General features: G+C 38.4%; 1 protein-coding gene across 2 annotated transcripts in view; it reads left to right on the top strand.

Moving 5' to 3' along the window:
• ZNF277 (zinc finger protein 277) overlaps positions 1 to 23709 on the top strand; it is a 147533-nt gene that overhangs the window by 113235 nt on the left and 10589 nt on the right. For both annotated transcript variants that reach the window (XM_050782643.1, XM_050782644.1), the window contains exons 5-8: positions 3968 to 4059; positions 13248 to 13358; positions 15896 to 16028; positions 22634 to 22701. In XM_050782643.1, coding sequence (XP_050638600.1) covers positions 3968 to 4059; positions 13248 to 13358; positions 15896 to 16028; positions 22634 to 22701 — 404 coding nt within the window. The remainder of the gene's footprint in view (positions 1 to 3967; positions 4060 to 13247; positions 13359 to 15895; positions 16029 to 22633; positions 22702 to 23709) is intronic.

The raw sequence follows: 23709 nt of genomic DNA, 5'->3' as shown, positions 1-23709 counted from the left end.
GGTATGCACAAGGCCACATCAAGAGCTACTTCGACACAAAAACGGACAAGACTACAGAACTCCTAAGTGTCAGGCCGTTGTTCTTTCCATTCACCACAAAGATACAGCATTTGAACTGACCCTTGAATAGGCAAAGATGGGCAAAAGAGGGAACGATTACTCCAGGCCATTGAGTGGCTTCAGAAATCATAGTAGGTAGTTGAGAACTGCTACTGAGAGTAATACACAAGTAAATAATGACATATGTTCTTGCTTTTCCCTATAATGTAGGGTTGCATGGGGAAGAAATGTGAGAGAAGACTTTTAAAAACCTAGGTTAGAGGCCAGGCACAGAGGCTCCCACCTATAAAGCCCAGCACTTTGGGAGACTGAGGGAGGAGGATCACTTGACCATAGGAGTTCGACGCTAGCCTGGGCAAGATGGAGAAACCCTGTCTCTACAAAAAAAATACAGAAAGTTAACCGGTCATAGTTGTGTGCACCTGTAGTCCCAGCTACTCGGGATGCTGAGGTGGGAAGATCACTTGAGCCCAGGAAGTCCAGACTGCAGTGAGCCATGATCGTGCCACTGCACTCCAGCCTTGATGACAGAGCGAGACCCTGTCTCAAAAAACAAAAACAAAAAAACCTAGGTTGGAATCAGGTACAGAGTATTGTGAATGCCATGCTAAATATTGTGGATTTTATTCAATAGAAAAACAAGGCTCCGTTAAGGTGTTACTAAAGACTTTATTGATTACCAGTTTTAGTTTTATTTCCAGATAGTGTCATTACATATTTGCAGACTAATTTTTTAAAGATCCATTTACGGTCAATTTTGTCTTCCATCCCTCTAGGCATGCATTGTGTAAACATACTTTTAAAATATATATACAGGGAAAGTCTTTCCTATAAATCCATCCATGTGGTATCTGATAAGCTCAGTAGATCCAAATTATAGAGAGCTCGATAATAAGAGACAAACCCTACCAGATGAAAATAACTCCCCTGAAGCTTATCTGAGGAAGATATTGGAAGCTACTTTTTCTTAGGTACCAAACACATTTGAGTTAATTTTATTGTTAGAATTTGATTATCTGTTTTTCCTTAGCTGAGTTTTGGGAGTCCCTGAGTCCCTATAGTTTTGTTCTAGGTCAAAAGGAAGAACAGAAGGTCTAAACAGGATAGTTAATGGCGAGGAGGTATAGATGGGGGAGCCAGTTGGTGGGTATAGAAGTAGACCCACTAACAGGGATGAAAAAGCTTCAGTGAATAAAGGGAGACAAACGTAGATGGCCATAAAAGAAAGAGAATAAAATTAAACCAAAAGAGCACAACAATTTAGAGTAATTTGCAAAGTGATCCTGAAAATATAATACTTTTGCATTACAGTACAGTATGGTAGTAATTGTTCACAGCAAAGACCCTGTGTCATATAGAACAGGTTCAATTTTGTCTTGAATTTGGAATGCAGAAAAAATATGAGAATTATCTTAGAAACTATCTTGTGCAAAACTTAACCAACTTCAAATATCAAATTAAAATGTCTGTCACCTAGAAATCCTAGAATTCCTCTTTTTCTAATTAAACTAGAAATAAGGAATAATTATATTTGCATGTATTATCTATTCTTTAGAGTGTTCTAAGCCCCAAATGCTGAGCAGCTTATTTATATTGAACTCATCTCAATGAGGCTTCCATGTGGGTATTTTGTAAGAAAGATTTTAATGCTGCCCTACCTCTCCAGATCACTGTCCCCTGGCTTCTGAAGCTGTTTGTTCACTAAATAAAAAGGTCATTGTTCTAAGCTCTGTATCTGCGTATGCTACAGTGGGTACCTTCTGAGAAAAAAGTAAATGTGGTATCATGAAAATAGCACCAAATTTGGTACCAAGTAGCTATGTAGCTTTAAACAAATCCCCTAACATCTCTTATAGGGAGTCAGTAGATAGTTTCATGAAATCCCTTTCAGCTATCATGTTGTAAAAAATCAGTTCTACACAATATTGGTCAGAAAGAAAATCTTACTAGAGTAGAAAGGCTAGATGTAGTTAGTAGAAATAGAATATATTAATGGAGAACACTGGAAAAATCGTCTTAAGAAGTGTCTGTTCATATCCTTTGCCCACTTTTTGATGGGGTTGTTTGGTTTTTTCATATATTTCTTGGCTGTATAAATGTCCTTTTTTGAGAAGTGTCTGTTCATGTCCTTTTGCCCACTTTTTGATGGGGTTGTTCATTTTTATCTTGTAAATTTGTTTAAGTTCCTTGTAGATTCTGGATATTGGCCCTTTGTCAGATGGCTAGATTGCAAAAATGTTATCCCATTCTGTATGTTGCCTGTTCACTCTGATGATGGTTTCTTTTGCTTGCAGAAGCTCTTTAGTTTAATTAGATCCCATTTGTCAATTTGGGCTTTTGTTGCCATTGCTTTTGGTGTTTTAGTCATGAAGTCTTTGCCCATGCCTATGTCCTGAATGGTATTGCCTTGGTTTTCTTCTAGGGTTTTTATGCCTTTAGACTGTTGGTGGAAGTATAAATTAGTTCAACCATTGTGGAAGACAGTGTGGCAATTCCTCAAGGATCTAGAACCAGAAATACCATTTGACCCAGCAATCCCATTACTGGGTATATACCCAAAGGATTATAAATCATTCTACTATAAAGACACATGCACATGTATATTTATTGCACCACCATTCACAACAGGGAAGACTTGGAACCAACCCAAATGCCCATCAATGATAGACTGGATAAAGAAAATGTGGCACATATACACCCTGGAATACTATGCAGCCATAAAAAAGGATGAGTTCATGTGCTTTGCAAGGACATGGATGAAGCTGGAAACCATCATTCTCAGCAAACTAACACAGGAACAGAAAACCAAACACCACATGTTCTCACTCATAAGTAGGAGTTGAACAATGAGAACACATGGACACAGGGAGGGGAGCATCATATACCAAGGCTTTTCGGGTTGAGGGGCTATGGAAGGGATAGCATTAGGAGAAATACCTAATGTAGATGATGGGTTGATGGGTACAGCAAACCACCATGGCACATGTATACCTATGTAACAAACCTGCATGATCTGCACATGTATCGCAGAACTTAAAGTATAATAAAAAATGAAAAAAGAGAAAACTGAGGATTAAAGAGGTTAAATATCAATTATATGTGAGAGCCATATTTCAGATCCAAATCTGCTCCGTGTTTCAGAGCCTGAGCTCTGCACTGTTGTACTGTGGCCAGAAATGGTTGCATTATAGAAACGGGAATCGAGTAGGATCTTGATTAGCAGATAAGATTTGTGAAAGTGAAAAAGGAAATGACCTCAGGAAAAATAATATATGGAACCACCTTGATTAGAGCAGGATATTGTCAGAGCATATTTTAAATTATTTGAGTTGAGGTGCAACAAGTTAATTATGCATGAAAATATTAAGAAAAATTCTAGCAGCAAAAAGAGGATGAATATGATAAACAAGGGATTGAAATCAGGTAGACCCTTTAGGAGACTTTATTTATAGTAACCCACAACGACTGAATAAAAACTGAACTCCGGGGAGTGACCCTGGGAATAGTGGAGAAAAGTTATATGGAAGATAGCTCAAGTGAAAAATTGATCAGAACTTGATTACAAATCAAACTGAGAATTAGGAAAAAGAGCAAGTCAACGATCCCACCAGTTTTGGTTTTGGAAGAGGATAGGGATGGGAAAACACTGGAAAAGACAGGGTAGCAAATGTGGTAAAACCTTGATTTTAATTCCCACATAGCTGTTCAAGTGGAGTGTTCTGTAAGCATTTTATGGGACAGACTTGGAGTTTAATGCAAAAACAGGAATGGAGAAATTTGAAATGTTGGCAACTTTTATATACTCCCTTTATGTTTGCAGCCCAGTTTCCTCCCATCCAGACTTTGACATTTTTTATTAACCAGTTGTGCATTAAGATAATACCATAAATCTGTTTCTACTTTCCAGAAAGAAATTCTGGAACAACAGCAGCAAGAACGAAATGATACCAATTTTCATGGCATTTGTATGTTTTGCAATGAAGAATTCCTTGGAAACAGGTTTGCCATTATGCATCTTTAAATGTTACTGTTTTTTAATCTGGAAACCCATCAAAACATCCTTAACTGTTGGTTATATAAATTAAGTTATATGTGTTGGCTCAGGACCCTTTCGTTTATAAGCAGTACTTTTTAAAAATATGCCCAACATCAAAGATGGACTGTAGTTGCTCTAAGCAGCAGAGGGGTATAAATTCTTAAAATGACAGAAGCAGATTTATGTTTAATATTATAGGGCTTTTAAAATTGGCTGACCGGCAAGACCATATGCCGCAAACTACTGCAGATGCACCTCCATATACTAATTCATTTCCTCTAAATCACTGGTAACTTTTCACTTTTGATTATTAAAAATAAAGACATAAAAAAGAAGTGGGGGCACTGGTGATTCTATCACCAATCCCAGCTGGTCCCAAACCAGCTGGTGCAGTACAATTCAATTCTGGCACTAATCATCTGGGATTAGCATCAAGTTTTACATATTTAAGGGCACAGGCTCAAACAAGACTGCCTTCACATTAGATACCCGCCATAAACTCATGTGGTCCCAAGACTACCCAAAGTTTTGACCACTGGTTATGAAGTCAGAGGTTCCCACTGATAATTTCATGGGTTTGATAATTTGCTAGAATTACTTACAGAACTCAGGAAAGCACTGTACTTATGATTACAGTTTTACTATAAAGGATACAGATGAGAAACAGCCAAATGAAGAGACAAATTGGGCAGGGTTTGAGAGGGTCCTGAATGAGGAGTTTCTGATTCCTCTTCCCAAGGAATTAGGACCTCTCACCCTCCTAGCACCTTAAGGAATTCACCAACCAGCAACCCACTCTGAGTTTTGGTATCCCGAGTTTTTATGTAGAACTTCATTATGTAGGTATGATTGATTAAATTATTGAACTCCATCAGCAGCCCCCTCCCCTCTCTGGAGGTCTGACTGGCTCAAAGTTCCAACCCTCTAGTCATATGGTTGGTCTTTATGGTGACCGTTCCCCATCTGGAAGTTATGTAGGGTCCTACCAGGAGTCTCCTCGTTCGCATAATAATAAATATACTCCTATCACTAGAAAAATTACTAGAAACTTTGTGCTAGGAACAAGGGACAAAGACCAGACACATTTATTATTATGCATCAGTAATGTTTACAAATGTACATTCACTTAAATACAAGTTATGAAGTTGTAACCTCTAGGAACTCAGGATGATTTCACTGATTCAGCATACAGTGGACAATCAGAAAAATATCATTCTCTGCTAACTTGAAAGAAAGCAGTCTTTAGTGAAAACATAGCCCAGCACAGTAACTGACATTGTTATGTGAAAAACCTTGGAAAGGAGAAGGTAGCTACTTATTGGAATTTATGAAAGAGTTTAGTTGAGGCATTAATGTTCAAAACACCAGTGGTAAAGGTTTGATTCTCGGATCAGTTAGCATAGAGAAAAATCTGTGCCACGGCCACTGATTGTACTTCTAACTTTTTCCTTCTATTTCAAAGGACTTTATGGGTATAACAATAAAGGCCAGTCTTAAAAGTTAACTTGAAAGTACCAGTGAAAACCCATGCCACCATCAGAAAAATTACCAAACATTACTACTGACAATGTTTTAACAAGATATTTCTGATTTTATGTTAAGGTAATTATTGACCTAGTGAGGAGGCATGTGATTATTGTCAGAGATCTCTAGTATTGGCATATGGGAAGCTACAAATGATATTTTTGTTTTCTATAAAGTTCTAGTGATGAATGTGGATATTGATATGATTTGAAATATCTATCCATATGATATTAAATTCTTACAATATTGGTATTTGAACATACTAAATATTAGTGTTTCTCTAGTTCCTAATATAATCCCCCTGTTCCTCTAGTCTAACTTATCTGCATTCTCTATTGAGTAGGGTCACATAGGAATTACATGAGCTCCTCAGGAGTCTTGACTTACGCCATTGTTCTGGCATAAGTAAATGTATATTTTTTTTAAATAACCAGTGAGAAAGATAAATAGTGTCTAGTTCTTATAAAAATCCCCTTTCCTTCATCGGTTCTTTTTATTTATGAAAAGCTCAGCCTGTAAGATGAAAGACACAACCTGATTCCACTTATACACTATATTAGCAGTGTTGCAGGCGTACATTTGTGTCCTCCCAGCATTGGGACATAAAAATAGAAAGAAGGAGGTGGATAACAGACAAGGATAGAGTAATGAGTACTTTCTTCTTACCATACATCTAATTTTTCTCCTCCACACCCTTCATTATTTGTTTTAACCTGTTTGTGTCTTTTAATGTAAAGTATATCTCTTATAGACAGTATACAGTTGGATCATTTTTTATCCATTCTGCCAGTCTTCACCTTTTCATTGTAGTACTTAATTCATTTGTGTTTAATGTCATTATTAATAAGATCACGTTTACTTCTACCATTTTGCTATTGGTTTTCCATATGTTTTAGGTCTTCTCATTATTCTCCTCTATTGTTGCCTTCTTTTATGTTGAATAGGTATTTTCTAGTGTATGATTTTAGTTCCCTTGTTTCTTATACCATGGATTTTGAACTCTTTTTCTTAGTGGTTGCCCTGGGGATTCAACTAACATTTCAATTGAAAACAATCTGTTTCAGATTAATAACAACTTTAATTTCAATAATATGCAAAAACTTTGCTCCAATGTAGTTTGTTTCCTCCTCACTCCTTTGTGCTATTGTTGTCATACAAATTATGCCTTTATATATTATCAGCTCATGAACATGTTTGCTAATTACTGCTTTATACAGTTATCTTTCATATCAGATATGAGAAGAAAGGGTCCTAAAAATGCAATTATACTGTATTTTATATTTACTTACATAATTACCTTTATTGGTGATCTTGATTTCTTTATGTAGATTCAAGTTATTGTCTAATGTCCCTTTCTTTTAACCTAAAGAACTTCTTCAGTTTCTTGTTGGAGAGATTTGCTAGCAATGAATTCTTGCAGTTTCTGTTTATCTAGGAATGTCTTGATTTCTCCTTCATTTTTTTTCTTCCATATTTTTTTGAGGAATAGTTTCACAGGATATAGAATTATTGATTGGTAGTCTTTTTCCTTTAGCACTTTGAATATGACATTCTACTACCTTCTAGTTTCCATAATTTCTGGTGAGAAATCACTTACTAAGGACCGCCTGCCTGTATGTAAGGAGTTGACTTTTTTCTTGCATCTTTCAAGATCTTTCTGTCTTTGCCTGTTGACAGTTTATGTGTTGATAAGGATCTCTTATCTCTTGGTAAGAATCAGTGAATTTGAAGATTGTTCAATTGAGATTTTCCAGTCTTCAGAACAGAAGGAAAAAAGAACAACAACAACAAAAAATAAACAGCTACAGAGATCATCAATCAGATTCTTACCCTGCCCCACCAGAATTTGTGTTCCTGTTTGTGTGTTTAGTGATTTTCTTGGATTAATTCTCTTGATTTGTCCTACTTGAAGTTTATTGGGTTTCTTAGATGTTTAAATTAATGTATTCCGTCAAATTTGAAAAGTTTTTCAGACATTATTTATTTAAATGTTGTTTCTGCCCCCTTTCTCTCTGTCTCTCTGTTTCTCTGTCTCTCTTCGCTCGCCTTTTGGAAATCCTATTATACATATGTCGGTAAGCTAGATCTCTGTTGCTCTGTATTTTTTTGTTTTGTTTTTTTCTTTTGTTTCTAAGACTGGAAAATCCCATTTGACCAATCTTCAAATTCATTGATTCTTACTTCCAGCTTAAGTTTTTTGAGCCCCTCTAGTCAATTTTTTATTTCAGTTATTGTACTTTTCAAATCCAAAATTTCTATTGGTTGTCTTTTAAAAAAAAACTTTCTGGCTGCTCTTGGCCACTCTGTGTATGATACATCTCTGCTGTGTCTATGGAGCAGCATTTTTAAAACATAAAGTAAAATACATAATAATTTATATCTTTTTATTGGTATTCTGTTTGATAAGATATCATTTTCATAATTTCCTTTGATTCTTTCGACAGGGGTTTCTTTAGTTCTTTTGAACATATTCATATTAGTTAACTTAAAGTCTTTGTCTACTGTGTCCAACATCTGGACTTTCTCAGGGGTGATTTCTGTTTCTACTTTCTTCCCCCGTGTATATAGACCAAAGTTTCTTTTTTTTTTTTTGCATGTCTTGTAATTTTTTTGTTGAAAACTCAACATTTAAGTAATATAATGTGGCAACTCTGGAAATTGGATTCCTCCTCCACCCCACCAGGGTTTTTGTTACTTTTAGTGTGTTTAGTGACTTTCTTGGACTAATTCTCCAAAGTGCATATTATTGCTAATGTGTAGCCACTGAAGTCTCTGCACAGTTAGCTTAGTGTTCAGCTAATGATCAGAGAGAGATTTCGTTAAATTCCTTGAACCATTTTATCTTCTGCCCTTTGTCAAGGGGCTTTGTATGTGGGTTGGGACATACCTTCAACACTTCATCAGTTTACAGTTCTGCTTTAGCCTCCACTTCTTGCTTGTGTAGAGTTTCAAGGTTAACCAGAGATGAGAGATTAGGATCTTCACAGGTTTTTCTGGGGCATATATAGACCGGCACATGTGTATGGCCTTCTAGATCCCCAGGAAAATGTCAACTTTCAAAGTCCTCTATAGACACCTCATTACCCAGATTTTCCTTCCAAATTTTTTGGCCTATTGTTTGCTGCAATTAGTATTGCCTCAGGGAACTGTGATGTTACAAAATTGTCACTGATTGTTTCTGGCAAATGCCCTAGGGGTGAGAATTTTTTCAATGGGTAGGCTGAATCATGTCAAATAAAGACAAACCCTGTGAATGGGCCTTTTCCCATCACCTGCCATATAGGCTGAATAGTAACAGTCCTTGTAACATTTCTTTCAGAATGGCCCACTTGTATTCTGTCCCCTCCAGTGGCTCTGAGCCTGCTGTTGTCAAGGCTATTGTGGAGCTAAGGGGAGGAGAATGGAATGGGGCAAATTAAAACATCACAAAGCTCACCATTCTTACCACAGTTGAGCCATGTTTCTTAAATAAATGTTCGTTGGATTGTTGCATGCCTCCTGTTAATTCCAGAGTCCTTAAAAAGTTGATTTTGACCATTTTCACCAGTGCTACTGTTGCTTTAATAGAGGAGCAGATTTTCGGAGGTCCATGCCCCACTGTTCCAGAAGTGCTTCTCTCAAAGCTATTTCTTTAATTTAATCCTGTTTGCCCAAATCACATTTATAAGTTTAGTGAAAACTGATTACAAACAGTATTAAACCAGGAAAAAAAATGAGATCAGAGAGCACTATGTAGGGAAATATTTATTCCTAAAGTATAGGGAAAGAATATTTGAAAAGGAAAAGTACATGAAATAATTTTTTAAGTAAAACTTCACTTCAGCCCAAAAGGTATTATGTATTTATAGTTATTACATGCTTTTGAGGACCATTATGAAAGTGAAAAAATATAATACCAGTGCTTCTTGATTTACAGTGGGGTTACATCTCAATAAAGTCATTGTACATTTAAAATGTCATAAGTCAAAAAAAATTTAATATACCTAACCTACCTTAGGCATGCTTTGAACACTTACATTAGCCTACAGGTAAGCAAAATTGTCTAACACAAACCGTAGTTTATAATAAAGTTTTGAATATCTCATGTAATTTATTGAATATTGCACTGAAAGTAAAAAACAAAATGGTTGTCAAAGTACAGTTAGGTCATTAATAATAAAATTAAGCTTATAAAGAAAGGAGTTAAAATAATAATTTAAACTGTTATACATTTAATTTCCCAGAAATTAAAGCAAGTTGACATTAGGAATTAATTTAAAAATTAAAGAAATAATTCAGCAATTTGAGGAATCATCTTGGCTGATCAAGAATTAAAGGACTTCAAAATCTGATATGAAGCAGATCACATAAGGTGCCATCTCTACTCCAAAGCCCCAAAGATTTTCTTGGCCCTTTACCAACCAGCAGCTGTGGCTAGGAGGGTGAAGCCTTCCCTCCCTTCTCACCTCAGACTAATAGGCTGAATCAAGCTAATTTTGAATTAGCTAGCAAACCACTTAAGTACTTGTATTAGTCAGGGTTCTCCAGAGAAACAAGACCAATAGTATATGTAGATATGTAAGAGGAGACTTATTATGGGAATTGGCTCACACAATTATGGAGTCCAAGAAGTGTCACAATACGCCATCTGTGAGTTGGAGATCCAAGAAAGCCGATGGTAAATTCAGTCTGAGTCCAAAGGCCTTAGAACCATGAAGTTGAGTATTTAGGGACAGGAGAAGATGAATTTCCCAGCTCAACTATCTGGGCCCCCAAACCTTGGATGATGCCTCCCCTCATTGGTATGGGCTATCTTCTTTACTCAGTCTGCTGATTCAAATGCTAATCTCTTACAGAAACACCCTCACAGACACACTTAGAAATACTGTTTTTACCAGCTATCTGGGCATCCTTCAACCAGGTCAAGCTGACGTGTAAAATAAACCACCATAGTGTTGGAGAGGACAGCCAGCCCCTTCTTGAGCCTGCTGCCAGCTCCATCTGTACCTGGCCCCCCTTTCAGAGCCTGGATATCAGGCTTAGAACCCTGGGTAGTCCTGGCTAAGGATAGGCCACTCCTAGGGGAACCTCCCCTAAAACCAGAAGACATCAAGGACCACCAGATCAGAGCATGGGACCAATTGAAGACTGTTAACCCCACCAACCCTCTTCCTAACACTGACTTGGCCTTCACTCAGTCCCCTTCCAACTCTTAGATGTCAGTCATAGAACCCTTGGTAAACCTGGCTCAATTTTGGCCCACTGTGGTAGAACTGTCCTGGATCCAGAAGGCATTAGGGATGGTGGCAATTAAGTATGTGGCCAGGGTAGCCTCCTAACACTCCTATCTGCTTTGAGACAGTTGCTTGTTAGCCCTCATTCCCTCACTTTCAATGTCTGTATTCCTGGCTGGCAAGCCCCCAAAAAGTTCACAGCAAGCCTAGGCTCACATGGGCTTGTTCTCAGTAGGGCAACATAGCCTGGGATCATGGGGACCTTCCTAGTACACCTACACCTCCTGAGCCAGCTACTGTATCTTGGTCCATTCCAAGGCTTGGGTGTCAGGCCTGAAAACCCTGGGTAGACCTAACAGGCTTGGTTGCTGTTGGGGGAGCACTTTGAAGTCAAGAAGGCCTGACCTAGCTAAGCCTGGAAACAAGTTCTAAGGACTGTCAGTGAGTTCCACCCACATCCCTCCCAGCAAGCTGCCGGCTGCAGCCAAAAGCCTTACTAAACCAATCCTCTTAGATCCCAGAAGCCACTGTGGCTTACCTGAACAGAGCCTTCGAGACTGGCCAAGCCTCCAAACTCATTTACCCCATGAGCCAACCACTGGCCTCTCATCTCGTAACTCAGACTCTAGATGCCAGATTCTTGGGCCCCAGAGAGGTTGAGAGCAGGATTAGGCTCCCTTGAGTATATTCAGTGTGACTCTTAATGGCAAGACATTTTGATCCTAGATAACCTGAGGGTGAGGGAAACTTCCCAACCCACCTATACCCCTTGAGTCCGATATTATTTCTGACAGCACCCAGGCACAATCTAGACTCTGGATCTTCATCCTGGAAGTTCTAGGCAGATGTTAACTATGACTTGGCCACTCTAGGAGAACCTGCCTGGATCCAGAGGCACTGTACTTTACCCCAACATGGCCTTGGGGATAGGGGGAACTTTCCGACCCTCTGCCTGACACCCTCTCCCCGACACCCTCTCTCCACCCCAAAACACACACATACCTACCACACTGCCTACAAGAGGCTCCCAGCTCTGCTTTCACCTGAACTGTTCCACAGCCTGAGCCTCAGGTCTGGAACCCCTGGCAAGGTCTAGCTCTGTCTGGGCTGCCCCTGGGAAAACTTTTGTGGGCCCAAAAGGCACGGTGAACTACCCCAACAAGTAGTTTTAGTCAAAGTTATCAGTAATAGGCAGTGAGACAAATGAGCATACTAACTACAAGGCTAATAAATGTATCCCTTACATAGTAAAAAAAAAAAAAAAAAAAAGTCAACAAACATTTTTATAGAAATGTTTGTTTTATTTCTTTATTTCACTTTCTCGAGGGGAAAAAAACACTAAAAGCATTTTTTTGAGGGGGACCATGTAAGTGTCTAAATAATCTAGATAAAACCATATAATATCTCACTATGCATAGTCTATCAATGGTGCTTATACTGATGAGGCTTTCCAAGACAGTCACCTTTATTTTATGAACTAAAGTTGGGAGAAAAACTCTGTAGAATATATTATACACGTATACTTTTTTGCTATGTAAAAGTTACATAATTACATTTGTCCTTTTCTGTGTACGTTAATCAAGAAGTTGGTCATTATGTTGCAGATTTTCACAGCCCTTGCATTTAATAGACCTGTTAACTGTGGGCTGCAGGTCACTGTCCAGTGATACACTGGACCTGTTAACTGTGGGCTCCGGGTCATTGTCCAGTAATACACTGGACCTGTTAACTGTGGGCTCCGGGTCATTGTCCGATGATCCACTGGCTAAATGCCTGTGATCTTAGGTCAGAGCAGGTTGTATTTCTGTTAGGCAGTTGCCTCTTACTCTTCTCCATGATGAATTGGAAAAGTAGAAGCAGCACAGTTAATTTAATAGTTTAAAGCAGTGATCCCCAACCTTTTTGGCACCAGGGACCCATTTCAGAATGAAACTGTTTTATCTCAGATCATCAGGCATTAGATTCTCATTGTCATAATGAGTGCACAACCTAGATCCCTCGTATGCACAGTTTACAATAGACTTCGCGCTCCTGTGAGAATCTGATGCCACCACTGATCTGACAGGAGGTGGAGTGCAGGTGATAATGCTCACTTGCCCGCCTCCCACCTCTTTCTGTGCCGCCTGGTTCCTAATAGGCCATGGACCAATACCCCTGGTTTAAAGGACAGAACCTGATTCTTCTATAGAGTGTAGCCAAGCAGCAGATAGTGGAACAAACTGGTTTCCCTTTACAGAACTGATGTGACTGTACACTTACATACTTTATAATGTCACTCTTTAGTAGCTGAAACGTTTGTGCTTAGCACTTGCTTATACTTCTAATTAGTGTTTTTATTATGTGAATGCTATTCCAACCCAAATGTGTTCTTAGATGATTTGTGAATAATCCTAATTGCTCAAATTTCTTCCTAGATCTGTTATTTTGAACCACATGGCCAGAGAACATGCTTTCAACATTGGATTGCCAGACAACATTGTAAACTGCAATGAATTTTTGTGTACATTACAGAAAAAGCTTGACAAGTAGGTACTGATTTATGGAACACTGCCTAAAGCTCTTTTAATCTTGGACTCTGTTGTGAATTTTTTAAAATTAATTTAATAGAGTAATTAAAGAAGCAGGAGTTTCCCATGTTGGAGTTCTCATTTTGTGCAACAGTCCTTATTTTGTCTAGATCATATTGCCTTTGGTGTTTTTTAAATTTTTCAAATATACTATGTCATATATACCAAACAATATACATATCATACAACATATGCTATATAGGATATGAAGAATATACTCACTGTCTAACCTAAGAAATAGAGCATTGTTAATTCCTTTGAATCTCCCTGTGTGCCTTTCCTCATTAGTATTTCCCCCAGAAACCACTATTCTTAATTTTGGAATTGTAATTCCTTTAGTTTTCACTGTAACTTGTCTACATATTTAGTAAGGTAAATATATTGTCAAATTATGGAATAGTGTTTAGTTTTGTGTGAAACATAGTATTCTTCTCCCTTTTGGTTTACATTCACATTTGTATATAATACTCCATTTCCTCAAGGTCACATTCTGGCAACTATATCCAGAGCTTAGCCTGTTGAAATAGGGAAGAAAATTCTTTAGGTCACCAGAATGACTTTCAAAAATGTATCCACTTTTTTTTCTAGGAAAAGAGCCCAAAATTTTTTCTCTGAGAACCCAGTTTTTTTTATTCAAATAAAATACTAACAAGTGTGGTGCTTCAACCCACAGCATTGAGAGCAACAACATTAAAGATAAAATAAGACCCAGGCACGGTAGCTCACAACTGTAATCCCAGCACGTTGGGAGGCCGAGGTGGGCGGATCACCTGAGGTCAGAATTTGGAGACCAACCTGACCAACATGGAGAAACTCCGTCCCTACTAAAAATACAGAATTAGCCAGGCATGGTGTTGCATGCCTGTAATTCCACCTATTCGGGAGGCTGAGGCAGGAGAATCACTTGAACCCGGGAGGCAGAGGTTGTGATGAGCAGAGATTGCGCCATTGCACTCCAGCAACAAGAGCAAAACTCTGTCTCAAAAAAAATAAATAAGAGGTAGCAAGTAATCCAGATTAATTATAAAAAGTTCTAAATTCAAATTCTGATGTCAACACTATGTTAAATCGAGTCCCTTCACCCTTTTGTTAAATGACTATTTATAACATAAGACCAAATGTGCCTTCTAGCAAGATTAGCAATAATGAATATCTGTAATCAGCTTATCCCCCATAAATTGTCGACCATAACAGAATATACTACAAAAGAATATTATTATGCCCTGGAATATATTTTTTGGCATAAGAAATTGATGAAAAGGTGTTTAGTAGAGATAAAAACAAATTCAAAATTGAAACAATAACAGATTGCAATCATTTGAGAGTTTCCCATGTAAAAGATATTTATACTTAGACACTGTGTGGCTCCAGAAAGTAGAACTCTCTACTTTTTACTGAATAGCAGTTATAATACATGTTGTATCAACTCTCAGGCTTAGTATGAGAAAGACATTTTGTTAATAATCTGCTCAAAACTGGTAATTGCTGCTTCATTAGGTAATGAATGCCCAGTTGGTGGAAATATTCGAGCAGAAGGTATATGAGAATTATATGGTAGTAACAGCTACTATTTATCTTATTCACATACGTGAATAAATACCTAGCACAGTTCATAGTGCACAGTGAGTGCTCAATAAGTATATATATGAAATTGTCATTTCAAAATCTCTAAAATGTTGGTATTCAGTTTAGAAATCAGAAAATGGCAACAGAGAAGGCAAGTAACTTTACCAAGTCCCCCAGCTAGCTGGCACTGCAGCAAGGAATTAAACCCTGCAAATCAGCTCACAGGATATCACAAACCATGCAGTAATTATTATATACACTGGGTGCAGTCAGTGCAAGTCATTATAATCATATGAAGAACATACCTACATACTTACTTTAGAATTGGTAATTCAGTTAGTAAAGAACCAAAATGATTTTTGGATATGACCTATCTTTGTCACAGTCTTAACTAAAGAGCCAAGTTGGTCAGCTTAGCTAACTAAAAAATACACCATAGTATGCACTCTACAAAGCCAAATGAATAAAGTGAGGGGGGATTCTGACAAGGATGGTATATCCCATTTGAAGATTCTGTGTGACCTAAAATGAATAAATACAAAACTCAATAAAGGACTAGGCCGGGCGCGGTGGCTTGAGCCTGTAATCCCAGCACTTTGGGAGGCCGAGACAGGCGGATCACAAGGTCAGGAGATTGAGACCATCCTGGCTAACACGGTGAAACCCCGTCTCTACTAAAAAATACAAAAAACCTAGTCCGGCGAGGTGGCGGGCGTCTGTAGTCCCAGCTACTTGGGCTGAGGCAGGAGAATGGCATAAACCCGGGAGGCGGAGCTTGCAGTGAGCCGAGATCTGGCCACTGCACTCTAGCCTGGGCGACTCTGTCTCAAAAATAATAATAATAATAATAATAATAATAATAATAATAAAGGACTATGGCAGCAACTATACAAGAGACTTGTTTATCAGTGTTTGTATATTTCTTGTAGTTTACAGTGCTTGTACTGTGAGAAGACCTTCAGGGACAAAAACACACTTAAAGATCACATGAGGAAAAAACAGCATCGTAAGATTAATCCTAAGAACAGAGAATATGACCGATTTTATGTCATCAATTATTTGGTAAGGCTTTCTTTTCATAACTTAAAATTTGATTGCAGTACTGCAAACAAAATCTTTCTGAGGACCAACTAATATTTGAATAAGCAATTAATGCAAAGGTCAAAATGTAATTGAGGGGAACATTCAAGTAGTGATTAGCTTTAAAATGGTTAGAGTACAAGACATTGGATTTGATTTGTCTTTTATTTGACAGTGTTTATGTAGTAAAAATGTCATGTCTCTAGAACTCACAGTCATCTTGACCAAAAAAAAAAATACAGTATTTGGATATCCACATACCATCCCCCATTTATGTAATATCTTTTAACTTGGGACCAGAGACTCCTTTTTTTTTTTCTTTTTTTCTTGAGACAGAGTCTTGCTCTGTCGGCCAGGCTGGAGTGCAATGGCATGATCTCGGCTCACTGCAACCTCTGCCTCCTGGGATCAAGCAATTCTGTCTTGGCCTCTCTAGTAGCTGATATTGCAGGTGCATACCACTGCACCTGGCTAATTTCTGGATTTTTAGTAGAGACAGGGTTTCTCCATGTTGGCCAGGCTGGTCTCAAACTCCTGGCCTCAAGTGATCACCTGCCTCGCCCTCCCAAAGTGCTGGGATTAGAGGTGTGAGCTGCTGCACCTGGCCAGACCTCAAGTGATTCACCTGCCTCGCCCTCCCAAAGTGCTGGGATTAGAGGTGTGAGCTGCTGCACCTGGCCAGACCTCAAGTGATTCACCTGCCTCGCCCTCCCAAAGTGCTGGGATTAGAGGTGTGAGCTGCCGCACCTGGCCAGACCTCAAGTGATTCACCTGCCTCGCCCTCCCAAAGTGCTGGGATTAGAGGTGTGAGCTGCCGCACCTGGCCAGACCTCAAGTGATTCACCTGCCTCGCCCTCCCAAAGTGCTGGGATTAGAGGTGTGAGCTGCTGCACCTGGCCAGACCTCAAGTGATTCACCTGCCTCGCCCTCCCAAAGTGCTGGGATTAGAGGTGTGAGCTGCTGCACCTGGCCAGAGAGACTTCTGTGTTCTGTTCAAAAGAAACTGTTGAGTACTGGATGTGTTAGGTGCTATGCGAAATAATTCTTTAAAAACCATCTCTTTGCTCTTTCCCTTTCACCCCTACAGGTGTGTATCTTTATCATTCTCTTCAGTCAGTTTATTTTTAAGGGAAGTTTCAAGGAAACCAAACCATTTTACCATGAAATGGGATTTTTATTTGTTGGCTTGTGGGGTAGACTAACCAGGTGACCATGCCAAGGATTTTAAATGTATTGATAGCTCTCCTTCCCCAGAAACCTCAATGCCGTTTGCTGGCCTCTGTAGATTTCAAGAAGAGGCATTCAAATGGAGATAGTAGGGGTTGGGGGAGAGGCATTTGGAAATATGGGAGGGTATTTTTGATAGACAACAATGACTGGGGAGTCTTACTGGACCTGCCTTCAATCTACTGATTTTTAAAATATATATATTTGTCATTTTTATATATTTTTTATATATGACAAATGTGTATGACTACTCATATAAAAGAAGAGGTTATGTAACTTTCCAGAGGAACTGGAAGAAAAATAGAGAGTTCTGTTTTGAATGGGCATTTTTCTTAAGCACATGGAAATTATTTTTTCTCTCAGTGTAAATGAATTAAAACCCAAACCCACTGGTCACAAAAGGCTAATTGAATATAATCAGCCATTTTATCTATTAGATAGAAACAAGCATATCCTGAATTATGCTGGAAATCTCTGCTTTAGGGTAGAATTTTGTCTGTTCTAACTAATCCTTGTAGTGTTAAAATTCCCCCTGAGAAGCAAGTTTAACATGTGTTTGAAGATTGACTCTAAGAGGTTGCCATGGTTTTCTACAAATGTTTTACAACCAGCTAAAGGCAAACGTACCCTTTGAGCCCTTCCATCTTTTCTTGAAATCACTCAGTCATTACTTCCTAGAGCAAATGCTGCTTCTGGACCCAGCCCAGTCTAATAGGGAGTGGACTTCAGTGCTAGCTCTAAGAAATATTCAGCTACTGCATCTAGCTATAGGAGCAATTTAATAGTTCTTCCTTCTGGGGGTCTTTTAAAACTAATGTTGAAGAGCTTGAGACTAGCAGAACATTATATAGCTGGAGGTTTTTACCTTTTAGAGGAGACTTCAAAGGATTTGCTCACTCTTATTCTGCCAGCACTTTTAGAAAAGTATGATACTTCATTTCCTGGGCATCAAGTAGGGTAGCTGTCAAAACTGCAATCATCTGCCAGGGCCAGCCATCTCTAGATGAGTGTGCTAGATTGTGCTGCTCACACAGGGCAAGGATTTGATGTGGCGTGGACCACAGATTTAGAGAAGTGTTTCAAGAGAAAGTAAGGACTTTAACAATGTACAAAATGACAATTAAATTACAACTTCAGAGTCATATTGATAGAAGTCCTTTTTTTAACTAGCAGCTATTTGAGTACTTATAATTTGCAGGCACTATCCTAGGTATTTATATTGAATTATTTAATTCGAGTCACATTTTTATGACACAGGTATTGTCATTAAGCCTCTTATAGGTAAGGGGACTAGGCACAGAGAGGCTAATTTTCCAAAGGTCACATGGCTAGGGCAAATTACTTATCCCGGGCATCAGTTTCCTTCATTTTTACAATTGAGACAAGACTAGTACCTACATCTGATGCTTTGGGTTGGGTATTTTGGCCAAGTAATGGTGATGAGTTCATAATGATCTGTTCACCCACCCTTGCCTATTCTCTTTTGTAATAACTAAAAAGTGAGCCAAGGTCAAAGTAAAGCTGACGTTAATCAGCACTTTAAGGCTCCGCTCCACAATCTTAGTCTTCCTAGCCCAATTCTGATTCCTGTTCCTATTCCCTGTTTTCTATTCCCTATTCCTATGTGAAATTCTTGCTGAGGTAAATAACCAAAAACTCTAAGAATGATCAACAAAAAAAGAAACCCTAAAATGTGTTACGATGCCTTAGCATTGTGGAAATGATGTAAACACCTTTGAAAAGAAGGGAAGAAACCTATCGGCTTCACTAAAGACATACCCATGCGCTAAACCAGAGGGGTGCTCACCAGAGGTATCAGCCGCAGTAACATTCGAGGAATAGTTGAGGGAATACTGTTACAAATTAAAAGTATAATAATATATAGAATAAGTATATAAAAAACTGTCCCAAATACTAAGAGTAGAGGTATAGAAAAATAAAGGCCAATGTCTTCTCAGTATCATTTTAGTATTATTCCAGACCTCATTAAAGAATAATATTTAATGTGAAGAACATGAATAATAAATCGATATGAAGAATAAATTCTAAATTTTACTTAAACAATAATGACAATATTTTATTTAAAAAATATGTATATATTCCCTTGTTATCCCTCTGAGGGAAAGGGCTGACATGAGTGTGGGCAAAAGATAGAATTGTTTATCTTAGTAATCAGTGTTGATACATTATTTTATTGATGTCATACATTCTACATACATTTGAGTGCCTTCCAGCTACCAGATGCTAGAAGAGAAAGAAAAAATATTGTAGATAAAAGGCTGATTTGAGTCACTACTTTCAAAGAGTTCAGGAGTCGGTATGGAAGACCACCACGTAAGCACGTTAGTTTGAACCCTTTGTAATGGTATATCAAAAGTCAACGTTTGACCTCTCCTATAGCAAATATATGCAGTCATTGAGTCATTCACACACAGAGCTCACTCCACTTCAAATGCCATAGAGACTGCCAGCGCAACAGTGATGGGAGCATCCAGGATATCCGTGGCAAGATACACTCTAATAGGCAGCAGAAGTAGGAGAGCCAGTGGACAGAGGGGCTGCTTCTGGCTTTCTGAGCTCAGCAGATTGACAAGTTCCGTTTTCCTTCTTAGATGAGATAATTTCTGTGCTTAATCATTCATATCAGTTTCTGAATAATTACAGACTTGCAAAAACATTAAAAGTTGTTTGCATAGTCTGAATTATCTACTTCAAATTCTTGCTTTCTTTTCTGACAAACAAAAGAGTTCAGCAGGTAGTGAGGATGGGTTGGAGGTAAGGTGCCAGTTAGTTTCACATTCAGATAACCTTTCCTCAGAGGGCAACAGACTGCTTAACATCAAGGCTTCAGCTGCATATTCCTACGATGCTCATGTTTCAAACCCTGAGTTTTTCTAAAGGGAATTGGTTTTGCCATGATTTTTATCATTCTTTGATTTAAATTTTTTTTATTCTTAAAGTATACAAAACCACTTATAACAAAAGTAGGCTTTTAACTGATTTTTCGTATTTTTTTGTAGTTCTCCCTAGTGAAAGTATTTACACTGAAAACGCTTTCTGTTTCTGATGGAGTTTTGTGTAAGCACACGGAAGTGACTATGTATTAGGGCAGAAGTGTGATGGGTGAAGGGGATCTTTTTCTTCCATGTTTTTTTCCACCCTCTCATTGTTCATGAGCCATCTGATGCAGGGCTTTGAGGGGGTGTCTGAACATCTTTACTGATATGCCTTCCAAACTTTTTCTTACATTCTTTGCTTTCCTGACATGATTCGTTAGCAGGCATAGTGTCTTAATTAGAGAGTTACATGGTTTTTTTGGTTTGTTTTTTGTTCTTGTTTTCGCTTTGGGTCTTGTTTCTATAATAAATCGTATCTTTAACTGTACCAAAGCAGAGCACTCTAGGAAACTGGGCCACTGTCACGTGCAAATTACTTATTTCCTGATATACTAGTAAACATGGACATTCATTTTCCTCTCAGGTGGGGTAAGTGGTTAATGCTGTATGGCCTAGATAAATCTCTACATATTGTACCTAACACTGAGGAAGTTGCAAAATAATGCTTTGAGTTTAGAAGTTTAACAGTGGAAGATATTTTTTGTTACTTTTGGCTCAAAATACTCATTGACAAGCAACATTTGCCCTTCTCATTCAGAATGATCAAATCACAGAAGGCCCGTACTTTAGTAATACCTTGCATCAATAAAACCATGACCTTGGCCGGGCGCGGTGGCTCAAGCCTGTAATCCCAGCACTTTGGGAGGCCGAGACGGGCAGATCACGAGGTCGGGAGATCGAGACCATCCTGGCTAACATGGTGAAACCCCGTCTCTACTAAAAAATACAAAAAACTAGCCGGGCGAGGTGGCGGGCGCCTGTAGTCCCAGCTACTGGGGAGGCTGAGGCAGGAGAATGGCGTAAACCCGGGAGGCGGAGCTTGCAGTGAGCTGAGATCCGGCCACAGCACTCCAGCCTGGGCGGCAGAGCGAGACTCCGTCTCAAAAAAAAAACAAAACAAAACAAACAAACAAAAAAAAACCATGACCTTAAGTCCAAGTACAGAAAAACCAAGTAAGGCATGAAAGATTTAATTCATTGCCCAACTTTCTAACAAGCATCTTGTTGGTAGTGTTAGGCCATTTTTGGTGTTCCGTAATGAGGTTCAGACACTTCCTGATGACTCTGGGAGGCACATTATAGAGTCCAAATTAACCCTCTCTAATGACGTTATGATAGATCTCTATATATTTAAATGTATGCATCATTTAGCTGATAATGACAGCTTCAAAACCTCTCATTAAGTTGATAAATTATGGATTTTATTTCTTCCCCTAAATCATAATGGCACTCATAGTTCTTTGTTTTTAGCTAGATGAACACCTTTATTTGGGGGGAAAAGACTCAATAATTGAGTGAATTTTGGTTGTGTTTTTCCAAAAGAAGGATATTGAACAACAAAGCTATCTGTGCTTGTAGCAGGTCAGGTGGGCTTGATTCTAACCATAGCTTAGCTGCTTGAAAACATATCCGTTAGTGTTCCTACCTCTCTCTTTGTGACACTGTCTGCTTTTGCATGGCACAATGGGAAGACTGAATAGAAAGAAGACAGGGCAAGAAGAGAGGAAGAAATGGCCCAAGGGGAACAAAAGAAATGATTGGGCCAAAATAAATCATTCCTACTCATCACTCCATAAAGTTTTACTAGCACTATGACTAGGCTTACCAGACATAGCCCCAAAAGAGTGGAACTTTTCCACTGATGGTAAGGGATAAAAGGGATTTTAGTAGGTACTAGAGCACCTACTCATGCCTAGTACTATTTCTTTATAGACAGTAACTCACTCATTTAATCACCTTAAAAAAACCTTTTGAGGTGTAATCTAAATTGACCTCAAATGCATTTTTTTATTTTTTAGTTCTAACAAATTGAATTCTACTTTCCAATTCAACTCAAAAAATAGTTTATAGTAATAGTACCCACTATATGCCAGGCTCTGGAAATGTAACAGTGAACAAAGGCCATTAGAATCCCAGAGATTCTAATACACTTTCAGGGTTGAGAAACACTGGTTCAAGTTTAAGAGAAAAGAATTTGATTGAAAGGATATTGCTACTTCTCTAAAAAATTATCACATTAAGGTTTCAACTTCATATTGCTTTTGCACTGTCATTAAGTCAAAAAAAAGTGTTGAATCAAACAATCATTGAGGACCGTCTGTGTATCCTACTTGTACTGTTTCAAAACCATTTAACCATGGGTGGTTTGTTTATTTTTTTGGTTTTGGTTTTTTTTGAGGTTCTGCATACTCTCTCCCTTCTCTTTCCCCCAATCTCTCTCATCCCTCTGTTCTTCCTACAAAGGAACTTGGAAAATCATGGGAAGAAGTTCAGTTGGAAGACGATCGGGAGTTGCTGGACCATCAGGAAGAGTAAGACTTGTTATTGCTGCTAGTTAATTGCAGTGTTCCAGGAGTAAGAAGACAATGCTTTAGTTTGGTTTAAATTATGAAGAGGGAACCTAAGAAGAAAAAATACCTTCTCTGAGCCATGCATCCCTTCGTGTCATGTGGCAGAAACTTGAATTCAAAATAACTTTCACATAAAAATTCCTAAAGACACTGTTATTCCAACTAAATTAAAGCTATTGATTGAACACACAAGTAATACATAATTCAGAGAAAAATACATTCCAAAATGCTTTACCTGCTCAGTTGGTGCTCAGACCTTGAAGTGATACGATCTTTGAACTTTCCGTGTTGCTGTCATTGGAATAGAGAATGTAGCTGCATTGAAGTTAATCCTGTTCTGTGTTCCGGCCATTGATAACTAACTTTAAACATTCACAGCTTCTGTGCTTGAAATTATAAGCTTGAGAAATGTTCTTTTCAACCTAAAAGGGTTTCTTATTTTTCATCTTCTTTCCAGTCAAAGCTTTTTGGCCTTTTTTCTCTCTCAGGATTTGAAATTATTATTATTTTAAGAGTGAAGTAAAGCCCAAAGGTAGAGAGCTGCCATTTGCTGAATCTTCTTGATGCATAGAGATTCAGGCAGAGTCTTCCAGACTGAAATAAAAACATCTTTCCCATTAAAACACACTAGCTGGAATGTTTAATGGGTGAATGTTGAAGTTTTAATGACACAAAAGGTTATAAATAGTAAGTCATGACCTGAGCCAAGACTTGTGGCTCCCTCCTGGATGGATAGAGTTAAGGAAAATGTTTCCTGTTTTCTAATCGGGAAGCTTCTGTGCACATTGGGTTAGGTTGATCTTGAGAGTCTTATCAGTGATCATTTCTGAGCTTGCCATGAGAAATTCTCTCATCTGAGTTTGCATGGGTGTTCCTCATCTCCACAACTCTTCCCTCCTGGCAGTTTTCCTGGTTTGGGAATGATAAGAAGTTGGTAGTATTTCAAAAAGGTAAATGCAAGGAGCAGGG

The sequence above is a fragment of the Macaca thibetana genome, chromosome 3, assembly GCF_024542745.1.
Source record: "Macaca thibetana thibetana isolate TM-01 chromosome 3, ASM2454274v1, whole genome shotgun sequence".
NCBI classification, from domain to species: domain Eukaryota; kingdom Metazoa; phylum Chordata; class Mammalia; order Primates; family Cercopithecidae; genus Macaca; species Macaca thibetana.
Note: the sequence above shows the minus strand (reverse complement) of the source record. Positions and strands in the feature narration are given on the sequence as shown.